General features: G+C 34.9%; 1 protein-coding gene across 1 annotated transcript in view; it reads right to left on the bottom strand.

Moving 5' to 3' along the window:
* mys (position-specific antigen beta subunit myospheroid) overlaps positions 1 to 7674 on the bottom strand; it is a 58528-nt gene extending 50854 nt beyond the window's left edge. Inside the window, exons 1-2 of the mRNA XM_074173338.1 lie at positions 7532 to 7674; positions 2379 to 2543 (exon numbers count right to left, since the gene is read on the bottom strand). Of these exons, the coding sequence (XP_074029439.1) occupies positions 2379 to 2543 (165 nt within the window). The 5' untranslated portion in view covers positions 7532 to 7674. The remainder of the gene's footprint in view (positions 1 to 2378; positions 2544 to 7531) is intronic.
* Positions 7675 to 13087: the final 5413 nt, after the last annotated feature.

Here is a 13087-nt window from a genome sequence, read left to right as displayed (position 1 = left end):
AATTTCTTTCATAGCATAATTTCTTTGATAAAAATTGTAAGATTTCTATACCTAGGTACACGAATCACATAGAACGGTCTATTATACGTAATACCTATATCATAAAAGATCCATGAGTGCTGTCCAATCAGGTGACCATTGTTTTGATTCTGATCTGAAATGATGGAGCCACTGCTCAGAATTTGTTGTTGTTTTTGATCGATTATGCTTGCGCGACACTCACTTTGAACAGTGCTTTCGCATACCCAAAATATGCATGCACGATATGTTCAATACGTTCCTTTGATATCTTCAAAGCCTCTGCTATCTCGATCCACTTCACTTTGCGGTCATCCAAAATCATTTTGTGGACTTTTTTTATGTTCTCATCGGTAACAGTTTATTTTAGGCCTTCACTGCGTGCATCGTCATCGGTGCTCATTTCACCTCGTTCAAACTATATATTTAAACTTAGCTACGGTTGATTTTCCTGGTGCAAAGTCCGAATAATGTTTATCAAGCCAAGCCTTGGCTTCAACAGTATTTTTTCCCGCCAAAAGGCAATGTTTTATCAACACACGAAATTCCTTTTTATCCATTTTTTCAAACTAAAAAAAGTTGTTCAACTACGAGTTGAACCGCAAACTAATAGTCGTTGGTTTCGAACAGGTTGGAGCCTGGCTCCCTTACCCTTACGATTAGCGTTTGTCAGAAGGACAAATGGGTCATGACTGAATGGTGGTGGCGGTATGAAACTCCACAGATATCAGTTCCGCCCTTCACGGTGTACCCTGCGGTGAGATGAATAAAAATTGTTCATCTGTTAACGGGGGATATGAAGGCCTCATTCGACAGTGTCGGGGCCTTCTATATCGGAAGGGGTCGTCTATTGCATAATCTATAGGTTTCCTTACGAATTATCGTGAGTTTTCACGCAATCAATCAAAAACTCGCTGATTCCTCGACTGAATGGACTGCTGAATGGAAGGCAGCTGCAAGTCTCTGCGGATGGCTTCATTCCGCACGACCAACGGAGCATTCACAATCATCCGTATTAACCTGAAACCTTTTTTATTCATATCGTACTATAACGATTTGAATTAATTCTTGAGAAGCGTTCATGTAACAATGTATGCAGACGACACGTCATTGATAATTTCATAAAAAAAAACGAATTTAATATGCAGGAAGATAGAGAAAAGGCTCTAGAACTGATGCAGGACTGGTGCAATACAAATTTTCTGAATTTGAACGCTCATGAAACGATTTCATAACTATAAAAAAAAATGCGATCCTCTCAGAATTAACATGAGTGTTGATTTATTCATTGACGGTACAGATGAAACCCATTTTCTTGAACTTTTTGTTGATGAAAATGTAAGCTGGAAAGGTCACTGTACAATCTTGATAAAAACATTAATTCTGTATGTTTCATGCTCAGGAATCTCAAACATATACTTGAAATACCTCAGCCAGTGACTCTATACCATGCACAGGTTGTGTCACGAATTATGTATGGAATATATTTGTGGGGAAATTCTAGTTTGGCAAAAACTGTTTTTTCTATACGAAAAAGAATGATAGCTAAAGTTTCAAGTACACATTCCTGTAGGGACCTTCTCAAACATTTTAGAATTTTGACCCTCATGTCTGTTAATATTTATGAATTATCCGGGAGATTTTCACTCCGTAATACACACAAAAAAAATTACCACATTCCATTAACAAAATATAAGATCTCTGACAATTCACCTACAATTATGGGTCTGTCTATTCATAATAATTTACCTAAAAGTATAAAAGAAGCCAAATATTTTAAAAAATTCAGTAGCTCCCTCAAACAATTCCTGACTGAAAAATGTTTCTACTCGTTGGAAGAATATTTTATATATCATATCATATCATATATGTATATAAGTGTAAGTGTAGGTATATGTATATATATTTTTATGTTGACTTTTATATATCTTTATTTTTAAATGACTGTACTCTGTTTTAGTGCTCTTGCATTATATATTGACCATTACTTTACATCTTATATGTCTTGTAGGAAAATAAATATAATTATTATTATTATTCATTCTAATTTTTATTTGTTTTTTCATAGATTTAGAATCATAGTAAAATCATATTAGTCAATGTTAGTCCGAAATAATGAAATTCATCATGAAACATGGTCAACCACTTTCAAACAAACATTGATACGAATGTATCGATGTTTGTTTGAAGGTATATGATATATGTACGTAACCGCTCATTATCACGAATTATACGAATTCATTTTCCTACCAAATTTGCTTCTGAAGTATTCAAAAAAAGGTTGAATAATTGAAATACAAGGAGTTTCTATCCTATGATTTTTTGCTGGAGAGAATTTGTGTAGTAAAACTTGTACTCACCGGATCGTAGCACCAAGAACATGATGGTGCTTGAATACATTCTTGGCAGTTTTCTTTTGATGTGCATGGATCGGTTGACGTGATTCTCTGGGGTATATGTGAAGTTACAAAGGTTATCATCATAGTGGTTATCATAACACTCTTCAAGTATCTTGTGTCCGTCATCTGAAATCATGTAATTCCTTTTAAAACCTCAAAAACGAAAAATCGAATATAAGATTGTTTCAAAAGTTCCGTGCGTTTTGATGTCATGTCCATATCTCACTAAATTATTATTCTATTGTGTCGTGGTGTATACTGTATTCTAAACATTGAAGCTTTTAATTTTTTTTCAAGTTTAATTTTTTTGTCTTTCAGCTTATGATATGGTTAAGTGGTTTTTGCCCAATTTTTCTTTACGAAATCAAATTGAATCAAAGTGCTACCAAAACAGCTCGAAAAATTAACGAGGCGTTTGGCAATGATGGTGTTCATGACTTTGATTTGCGAAATTTCGTTACGGAGATTTTAGCCTCGTAGACAAGCACTGAAGTGGTCGACCCACAGTAATCCAGGACGCGGATTCAAGTACCCTGGTGGAGACTGACCCATCACAAACGATGCGTAGGATGGTGGAAGAACTGGCTGTCAGCTTCCATGTGTTTTTGAAGATTCAAAACGTATTGGAAAGTCAAAAAAACTCGAAAAGTGGGTGCCCCACGATTTGAACGATCGACAGAAATTGTTACGCTTCGAGTTCTGTTCTTCTTTGCTTTTGCACAACCAAAACGATCCATTTTGGCATTGGATCGTCACGTGTGTTGAAAAGTGGATCCATTACGACAACAGGAGACGTTCCGGACAGTGGTTGGATGAGCCACTCTGACACTTCCAAAAGGCGAAAACCTACCAAAAGAGACCATGGATACTGTGTGGAGGTCAGCAGCTAGTGTGATTCACTATAACTTTTTGCAACCGGGCCAAACTATCACAGCAGAGTTCTATTGTGAGGAAAACGTAAAGTGATGAAGCTGAGCTGTTCAACTGACTCCATTTTTTCAAGCAGCACAGAAAAATCATTAAAGCCCTCTGAGAGTGGTGCTCGTGCAGAAGTAGCGATTCACTTTGGATTTGAAACGCTGGAGATTAAATCCATTTGGAAAAACATTCTAAGGAAGTTTATTCCACATAAATGCAGTTCTTCAAATGAAAAAGTTCTTGAACAGTGAAGTTCGAGGTGTACTGAGTTGAACTTCAAAACTATGAGCAGCCACAGTCCAAAGCGAATTTCTGATATGTACCGCTCTTGGTGGAATCAATTATGCCAAGTTACTTGAACACTTACCGTAAAAGTATCTATATAAGAGAGACAAATCTCCAACCTTTCTTCGATGTTCCAGACTATCAAGGTTGTGAGTGATGTTCTGGTCTTCAGTCAGGCGTATGACTCTTTTCTAGATGGAATCCAGCTGCTTCGTGTTATGCTTAGAGGCGGAGCTCCATACATGAGAACAATACTCCAAAGAAGGTCTGATCTGAGCTTTATAAAGCATTAAAAGTTGCTGAGATCTGTACAGTTTTCTGGTTCGGAACAGTGTTCCAAGCTTTTGCAATTCCAGCGACATGATTGTTCCAAGACATATTGGTGTACATTTCAACTCCCAAAAAAAGTATCGAAGCATAAGGTGGAATTGTCTGACCTGACATTATTATATCTGGTTGGGAGAAATTTATCTTTTTGGAGAAAACCGTTGCCTGGGCTTTTGTGGCATTGAATTGAACCTGGTTACTTTCACCCCAATTCGAAATTACTTCTAGAAACTCATTAATGTATGCAACCTTCTGCTGCCGCAGATGTCCTGGAATCTAAATGAAATGACGAAACAAGTGTGCTGTCGTTAGCAAATCAATATAATGGATTCTTGGTTTTTTACAATAAGTCATTGATATACAATAGAAAGAGGGTTGGAGACAAAATATATCCCTGGGGAATACCAGCGTTGATGGTAAAAGTATAAGAGAGGTATCCGTCGATGGTGTGTTTTTTTTGGTTTTATCAATACCTAACTTAACTGATGAAGTAAACTCTCATTTAGATTATTTTCCTATAAGGATGTTCAATAATTTTCATAGTATTGTGTTGTATACAATTTTATCATTACCATAAAAGATTTTTTTTACAACCAAAAAATTTATTTTCAATACGAATCATGAAATTATAAAACAACAACAAACATTAATTAGCGATCCGGAGCGACTTCATTGATTGCAGTGGCGCATTTGATTTTTCAGCTGTAGGAAAACCCGGAAAAACCTGCAGCACCACATCATCTGAAAATCTTCATCTGCCAATGTCCTCTCTCATTAAACAAAATGTATGGTGTCTCCAGAGGCTCCAATAAATTCAATACATCGCCGGAACACTTCGTGACAGGACTATCGTCAAAATTAAACCAATCCATTTCGTCTTTGACTAAGGCGTAATAATGACCAGATTCAACGCCAGAACCACAGTGAACAATGACTACATGAAAATTATAGTAGTGGTCTGCCATATTGAAGTGTTCGTCTATTTCAAACCTTCGTAAGAGTTTGGTGCATCCGTCAGAGGTTGAGTCATGTTTGAACATCATCACTGTTATATCATTAGATTGACTGATGCCTCAGCAATACTTGTGTTCTTATAACAGTCAGTTAATTTGGCGCATGTTTGGCAATACAGTCGATCATCAGCTGTTAAAATTTCCATTTTCAGATGATTTAACAATACGCTTTGTACGGACTGGTTATTAGTCATATTGGGAAACGCTAGTTGAAGTTTCAGAAATTCACATATGTTTTTGCTACCTCTTGAACATTTACTACAAAATAAACAGGTGAGCCAGCAAAATATTTACAAATACAAGATGAGATAGACTGTACGAAATCATTCAACCCAGAGCGGTCAGGAGTATTGATTCTACTATTTTTTGGCTCACGAAGAGTATTCAACAAGAACCCCAAGAATTCGGAACAATCTTCTTGTTGTCCTAACGAGTATCTAGTGGACTTCAAAGATTCCAGGAAATCGGTTGGTGGGAAAGATGATATATTCTTACGAAACAGCAGCTGCATGAACAGGTGTTTGAGTTTGGTGAATAAGTAGAAAACATTCTCGTTCTCATTCATCGTTAAAACCTCGTTCTTGGAATTCTTCGTCATAAACAACAGTTGTAAAATGCTATTCATGTAGGAAGTGTTTCCTAAATTATCTAATCTAATTTTCTTCTCAATATTTTCAGGACAACTCTCTACTGATTCGTGATAAAGAACATGTTTCACAGGATCTGCATAAGAACTATTTCTCAAGCTACAATCGATCCTTCCAAGTGATGAAGGGTTTCGTAGAGGGATCGATTCGGCTCTTGCTTCATGAAGCTCTTCCATTGAAAGTGAATCAGAACCAGAACGAGGACTGCAACTCATATTTGGGGGGCAAGAATGACCATTGTCCATTGTCCAAGTCCATTGTGATGGATGAATTCAGAAATCTGTATCATCAGCGAATATAACATAAGTTGTAATTTACTTTAAAAATTGTGAGATCACTGCGAAAATTGCAATAAAGAAACCTAAAGAATCAACATTCATTAAAATCTGTTCTTATTATGAAGTTAGTCACCTGAAAATCTATTCTTGTGACTCACCCAGAAATTTCGATTCAGATTTTATTATAAAATTTTTAGTTGAAGAGAATATATTTTCATTATTTTTCTACAACTAATGAACTGCGTGGTATTCATCATTTTCAGGCAGTGCTCTTCAGTTCACGTATATAAGAAAAGAGGTTTTTCACTAGAAAATATCCGTGAAAAAATGTTATCAAATTTTGATTTACTGAATATTACAATTAATAATTTTATTCAAATGATTGTTCGAGAATGAAATTACAAAACATGCCCTTCAACTGAGTCTTCATTGAAAATGATGATTTTTGAATGGATCAGATTTTGACATCATGCTTTTATCAATGAATAATTTTAAAATTTTCAATGCATTGATATCCGAAACTTTAATTCGACACAAGTTTTGATAACTTTCTAGCCTAACCTGAAAATGTGTCACGCATAGTATAACTAATCTCAGACTTTCACACACTTTTCTTGGGATACCATTAGCACAATCAGTTTTAAGAACATGAGGTATATTGAGAATTCAACTCATTTTATAAATATGTACTGCAATCAGCGCACATGTATATGCAATAAATATTTTCTAGCATCAAGGATGACTTCATCGAACTTGCAGACTAATAGCTGTAAACAAAATTAAATTGACTTTATTAGCGAGTATTTGTTTATATATTACTCGTGTAACATAACTTTAAATATGTTTTCACTTCGAAAATTCAAAATGCATTTCATAACAAGCTATATTGTTTTTAGACTTTCTGTGAAACCTTTCACAATTATTCAGAACCATCATGGAAAACAAACAGTGTGGAATGAAAGATATTTTTAGAATATGAGTTAAATATATCTCACCTTGCAAAATATTTCTGTTATTATAAGGTATCATCACATAAAAATAAAAGTATTTGAGTGAATCGTTATTCGGACTATCCAAATAATGCTGAAGAGGAGATGAAAACGATCTCAGGATCAGTTTTAGGGTGAAAGTGATTTTTGTAAGTGTAATTATGCAACAATATTCTTTCATTTATTATATAATATACCGTTTTTTGTGAAAAAGGAATATTCTGTTTCAGTTCATATTTAAAATATTTGGTTTACAAATTTAGAAAATATGCGATGTGAATTCGAACGAAACACATTTGTCTACACTTAGTTGCTGATTTTTTCAATTTTCTATTCTCTTTTTATTATTAGAGAAGTGAAAACTACATGAATATTTTTTTCGTTAAACAAAGTCTATGATTGCGTCTACTTAATGAAAAACCTGTCTCTTCGGTTGCAACTACACATTACCTACCTGGTAATATGAAACTTAAGTTGCTTTGATGAACCTTTTCAACAAATATCACATTTTTCAAAAATTAATCATTTTCCGTTCATTACATACAAATGAAAAAATTTAAATGGAGTTGGTGTTGAATACAATAAATGAATTGTTGATTTCAAAAAAATATTTATATTTTATATTTGTATTAACAATCGATAATATGAAACACTTACCTTGAGTTCAAACCAGAGTGTTACTCAGAATAACTGTTGATCTGCTCGAAGAGGTTGGAAAGTATAAAAATAGCGTTCGACGTTGGGTAAACCCATTGCTCTCACCCCACTACCACCAAAGTTATACTGTATCATGTTCAACTCAGTGACCGTCTGCGAATTTAAAAAAAAAAACTAGTTGCTGGGAGAAAATGTTGTTTTTTGAATTAATTTTCAAAGAAGGGTACAACCGATACTGGACTGTTCAAAAAATAAGGTGAATGTTCAAATTTCGCGGGCTAGGTACATTCGATTAGCGATTTTTTGAGATTTTTGTTGGTACACTCATCTCGAACATATGTTTACAATTTCAGCTGTTAAGCATGTTCAGTTTGTTGTGGAGAGGCATAAAACATAAAAGTGTTTTGCGTGTTCGTCGATTGAAAAAATAAATCAAATGATTTCCATCAAATTTTGTGTGAAAAATGGAATTGAGTGCTCAACAACAGAAGAATGTTTTCAAGTAGTACACGCTGTTCACAGAAGGTCGAGAAGATTTAAATGACGACTCTTGCCCTTGATGCCCCGGCACATCAACAACCAATGAAGATATTGAGGAAGGGAAGAAAATTGTTATGGAGAACCGTCGAATCAGTATTAGAGAAGTTGCAGAGGATGTCGGCATATCGGTTGACTCATGCCATGTAGGTTTTTTGAAAAGTTTGGGCATGAAGCGTGTGTCAGCGAAGTCCGTTCTAATGTCGCTGAATTTTAATTAAAAAACCCGTCTCATGAGCATCGCCCAGGAACTGTTGAACGACGTCAATAGCGATCCAAATTTGCTAGAAAGGGTCATAACTAGTGACCTAGCAGGGGGATATGGCTATGACATCGAAACCAAAATCCAATCGTCCTAATGGAAGAGCCCAGGAGATCCAAGACAAAAAAGCACACCAAGCTCGATCAAATGTCAAGGTTTTTCGATTGCCATGGCGTAGTGAGTCAGTAATTGTTACCACATGATCGTAAGTATTATCTTGAAATTATGCACCGCTTTCGAGAAGCAATACAAAGAAAATGTCCGGTTTTGTAAAAAAACGATTCACTTTTGGCCAAAAGCAACACCGTACTCATACCTCATCCACCGTATTCACCAGATTTGGTCCCCTGCGACTTTTTTCGATTCCCAAGATTGAACAGACCCATGAGAGGACGGCGTTTTGTGAAGATTGAGAAGATAAAAACCGAATCGTTGAGGGAGCTCAAGGATATAACTAAAAGTAAATATCAGAACTACTCCAAGGATTGGAAAAAACGCTGGCAGAAGTGTATTATATGTAAGGGGGACTACTTTGAAGGAAAAAAATAGAAATTGATGAATAAATGAATAATTTTTGAGAAAAAAGAAAATTCGCCTTATTTTTTGAACAGACAGCGTACGTTACTATTGGCAAAAAACTGGGTTTTTATTGGGTTGAGAAATTAATAGGTTAGAACTCATTTCACAAACTGGTTGCAGTAAAACTAATCCAAAAATTTTTTGGATATATTTTAGTCGGTTGGAGAAGTTGAAATTTTCAGAGAAAACGTTTGAAATTTAATAAAGGTATGTATATTTTTGACTTGGTCTACTATCTAGAGTCTTCGGTTCATAATAAACAGTTTTCATAGCTATTTTTTTTCCAATGAGTCAATATTTGAATAAGTTTCCGTCAGTTTTGAAAGCTGATGCTTACACACACAGCATCCATTATAGAATAACAGACAGTGACCTTTCAGTCTGTGAAGAGATTATATCAGTAGTATAAGGCCGGATCGTGGATGCAATACATGAATTTTGTTTTGAGAAGAAATAGCTGTTGCTTGAAGAGGCATCATGAATGGGATTCATAAAAAATCATGGTTATCAAACATAAAAGGAAGCTCCCGCGGTGGTTCATTTGACGTTGGTCGTCAAAAAAATCGCTTTCAGTCTTTCTTTGCAGTTTCTACTACAATCATACAACTAAATGATATTCGAGCTGAAAGGCGTTGAATCCCTGAGTACCTAGATGTCCCTGAGTTACTAGAGTCAGTCAACTCAATAAATTGTTCAATACCCAAATTTCCAGAAAAACCATTTTTGACAAAAAAAATAACTCGATGACTTTTTGAAAAAGTCAGCTCCTAGATATAATCAGGTTATAGATATAGTTTCCGTCAGAAAAGAAATAGGTATCACATCAATCCAATCAACTTATCAATTTCAGGTTTCAGGTTCCAATGAAAACAGTATTGAGAGAAAAAGAGAAAAAATATTTTACTTTTTTTTAATGTCTAAAATGGCATCGTTAAAAAAATCACTTACAACTCCAAATGCCTCTGCATAACATTACAGCTTTTTTAACAATTATACCACGAGTAACACAAATTCATTCAGAAATCGGAATAAGTGAATCAATCAAAATATCAACAAGTATTTTGGCATGTGGGTAGGTACCACTCAAACTCGCCCGTGAAATACAGATTAGCTAGTTATTCGCTAGTCGGTATGTGGCGACAACATATAATAAAAATAATACAAATTATACTTTATTAGAGAGAGGTGGTAGTCAAAAATAAATTCTGCAGTATTTATAGGTAGTCTCATTAGATATTCATGACAGTTTTGAAAATTCTTTGCGAAGTTCTTTAGTACAGTCAATACAATTTTCATTTGACGTTTATTACATGGTATTTAGTAAATTTAGGGATATTCAAATCAAAGTGTACTTGATATAATGATGAAGTATTTCTAGAAATTACAAAAAGCTCAATTCGTGACAAATCTTCGTCCAAACAATATTTACATTATGTTTATGGATTTATTTGGCTTTCCGTACAAACCGACTGTGGTATCCATGATCGGGGGCAAGTAGTTTCACATCTTCAAACAGTATCGTGTGTCTATTTGACCTAATCTACAGTTTCTCCGATGTTCATTCAGCCTTGTACCCATGGATCTTTTGGTGGCACCGATATAAACTTTCCCGCAGGTGCATGGTATACGATATAGCCCCGCAGCTGATAATGGATCTCTTTTGTCTCTCGCTTTGCTGTATTTTCCTGGTGGGTTTGAATACTGTTTTTATTTTATGCTTCCCTAAGATTTTTTCGATTATGTCTGTTACCCTAGGGACGTACGGTAGAAATGCACGTGCAACCATTCGAGTTTCCTTCCTATTTTGACTTGTGGAAGTCTTCAGTTTCATGGCCTTGTTGATCTCGGTTACACTGTATTCATTCGATCTCGAAGCCACTTGAAGATGCTCCAATTCTTTTTTCTTTTCTACACGTACGTTCCGTCAGAGTGTTGATGATCCACTAGCAGATATAATAAATGAATGCTTCTCTACTGGAATGTTTCCTGATGCATTGAAAATTGCAAAATTGTGCCAGTTTACAACAAAGGGAAAAAATGAAATATCAAACTATAGACTAATTTCTATTCTGTCAGCTTTTTCAAAAATAATTGAACGCCTCATTTACAATAGGCTATTGTCGTATATTATTGAAAATGATATATTTGTGATGAATCAGTACGGTTTCCTCCCTAATAGATCCACTAAATCTGCAATTTATGATTCACTCAACCATATAATTGATCAACTCGATAAAGGCAATAAAGTAACTGATTTTTATTTTGACCTAACGAAAACTTTTGACCTCATTAATCATGAGCTACTAATGCTAAAACTAGAACGCTATGGTGTTAGAGGAAAATCCAATGATCTAATAAATACTTACCTCAGCAACCGAACACAAATAGTCGGTATCTCATCTAAAAATAATTTCAAATCTTCGGTATCCTACTCCGAAAAAGTACAAACTGTCATAGGAGTGCCTCACGGCTCCATATTCGGTTCAATTCTTTTCTTGAAATTTATCAACGACATAAGTCCCCAAATAAACATCAGCTCATTTTTTATGTTCGCTGACGACATCTCAATTGTTGTGTCAGAGAGGGATATTTATTCTCTGAATGAAACATCTAATGTTACAGTGTCTCGAGTTGTTGAGTGGTGTGAAAAGAACTATCTCCTAATCAAAAAAAATAAAACCAATTATATACATTTCAGAAACGGTACGGAAGCCCCACTACATATCATAGGCAATTCCGAAATAGATGAAACATTTTCCTCCAAATTTTTAGGGATTATGATAGATAAAGAATTGCATTTGACTGATCAGGTGAAAGCAGTAATGGGTAAATTAACGTCAGCTTGTTGTGTCATAAGATACCTCAGGGATCACATAAGTAATGACAATATAAAAATGTTTTATTTCGCTTATGTCCATTCGGTGATTGATCATAGCGTAATATTTTGGTTTCATGCACCAACATCCAAGGATATATTCATCCATCAAAAAAAAATCATAAGAACTATGCTTAACCTAAAAAATTATACCTCTTGCAGACAATTATTTTCTAATTTAGGAATTATGATTGTTCATTGTGCCTACATATTTAATATTGCAATAATCGCTAAAAATACCTGTACAAATTTCCTGCAAATGATGAATACATTTGCAATATGGTAACAAAAGGAAGTAAACATCTACGCATTACACTACATAGAACAAGTCTATTCGAGAAAGGTCCGTACTATAACTGTATAAAAATATATAATGCACCGCCTCCACATTTCAAAGAAATCAAAACCATGAGTATCTTCAAAACAACTTTGAAGGAATACCTGACTGAAAATCCCCTATATTCACTTGACGAATTTTACAATGTCTGTAAAGTGTAACGTGTGAGTTGAATATGCATACTTTCTTATATTTTTGTAACAGCCACAAATGAACGTACTAAGTGATGATATATATTTTTACATTTTACTTGTAATTTTGATGTAATTTTAAGTATTTACTTATTCATATGTGTGTTTGTAAATTGTAATTTTGTATTTGACGATGCTGATGTTTCATAGGAAACCCATGGCAATAAGTATATATTATTACTATTGACTTGGATGGTTTTTCGAAAGTGAATGCAGATATCTGTCCATATGTAACGGTTTTCGGTACACTTTATATGTCAGTCGTGTGCCACGCCTATCGACGAGTACATCTAGAAAAGATATCCATTGTTCCTGTTCAGTCTCCATGGTGAACTTGATGCTAGGGTGTTGAGCATTTATGTGGTCCAGAAATAGGTTCAGTCTATCCCTCCCATGTCTCCAGATGAAGAAGGTGTCATTCACGTATCGTAGCCAAATGGTTGGTTTTGGAATCCGATACTAAAAGATGCTGAAGTAGCAACAGCGCAATGCAATGTTAAAATAGTAACACTTCGGTCAATAGCAACGCATCAACAAGAGAGACGGACTACCTGAGTCAACATAAGTACAACCTACGAACTAGAAATCACCAGTCATCGGTGAATAATCAAGCTAATTTACCTTTCGAAACAGTTACTCTCATACGAACGTTGAAATACACGAAAATCAGTTTTTCCAAACAGTATGTATACAAACATTCGTTGTAGAATTGAAAAAGAAATCAACCATAGGAACGCTACATAATGTCACTACTACGAAATCTACTATCATCCTC

The sequence above is a fragment of the Leptinotarsa decemlineata genome, unplaced genomic scaffold (assembly GCF_025532065.1).
Source record: "Leptinotarsa decemlineata unplaced genomic scaffold, Ldec_3_MD MMD2_tig00000218_RagTag_RagTag, whole genome shotgun sequence".
Classification (NCBI taxonomy): domain Eukaryota; kingdom Metazoa; phylum Arthropoda; class Insecta; order Coleoptera; family Chrysomelidae; genus Leptinotarsa; species Leptinotarsa decemlineata.
Note: the sequence above shows the minus strand (reverse complement) of the source record. Positions and strands in the feature narration are given on the sequence as shown.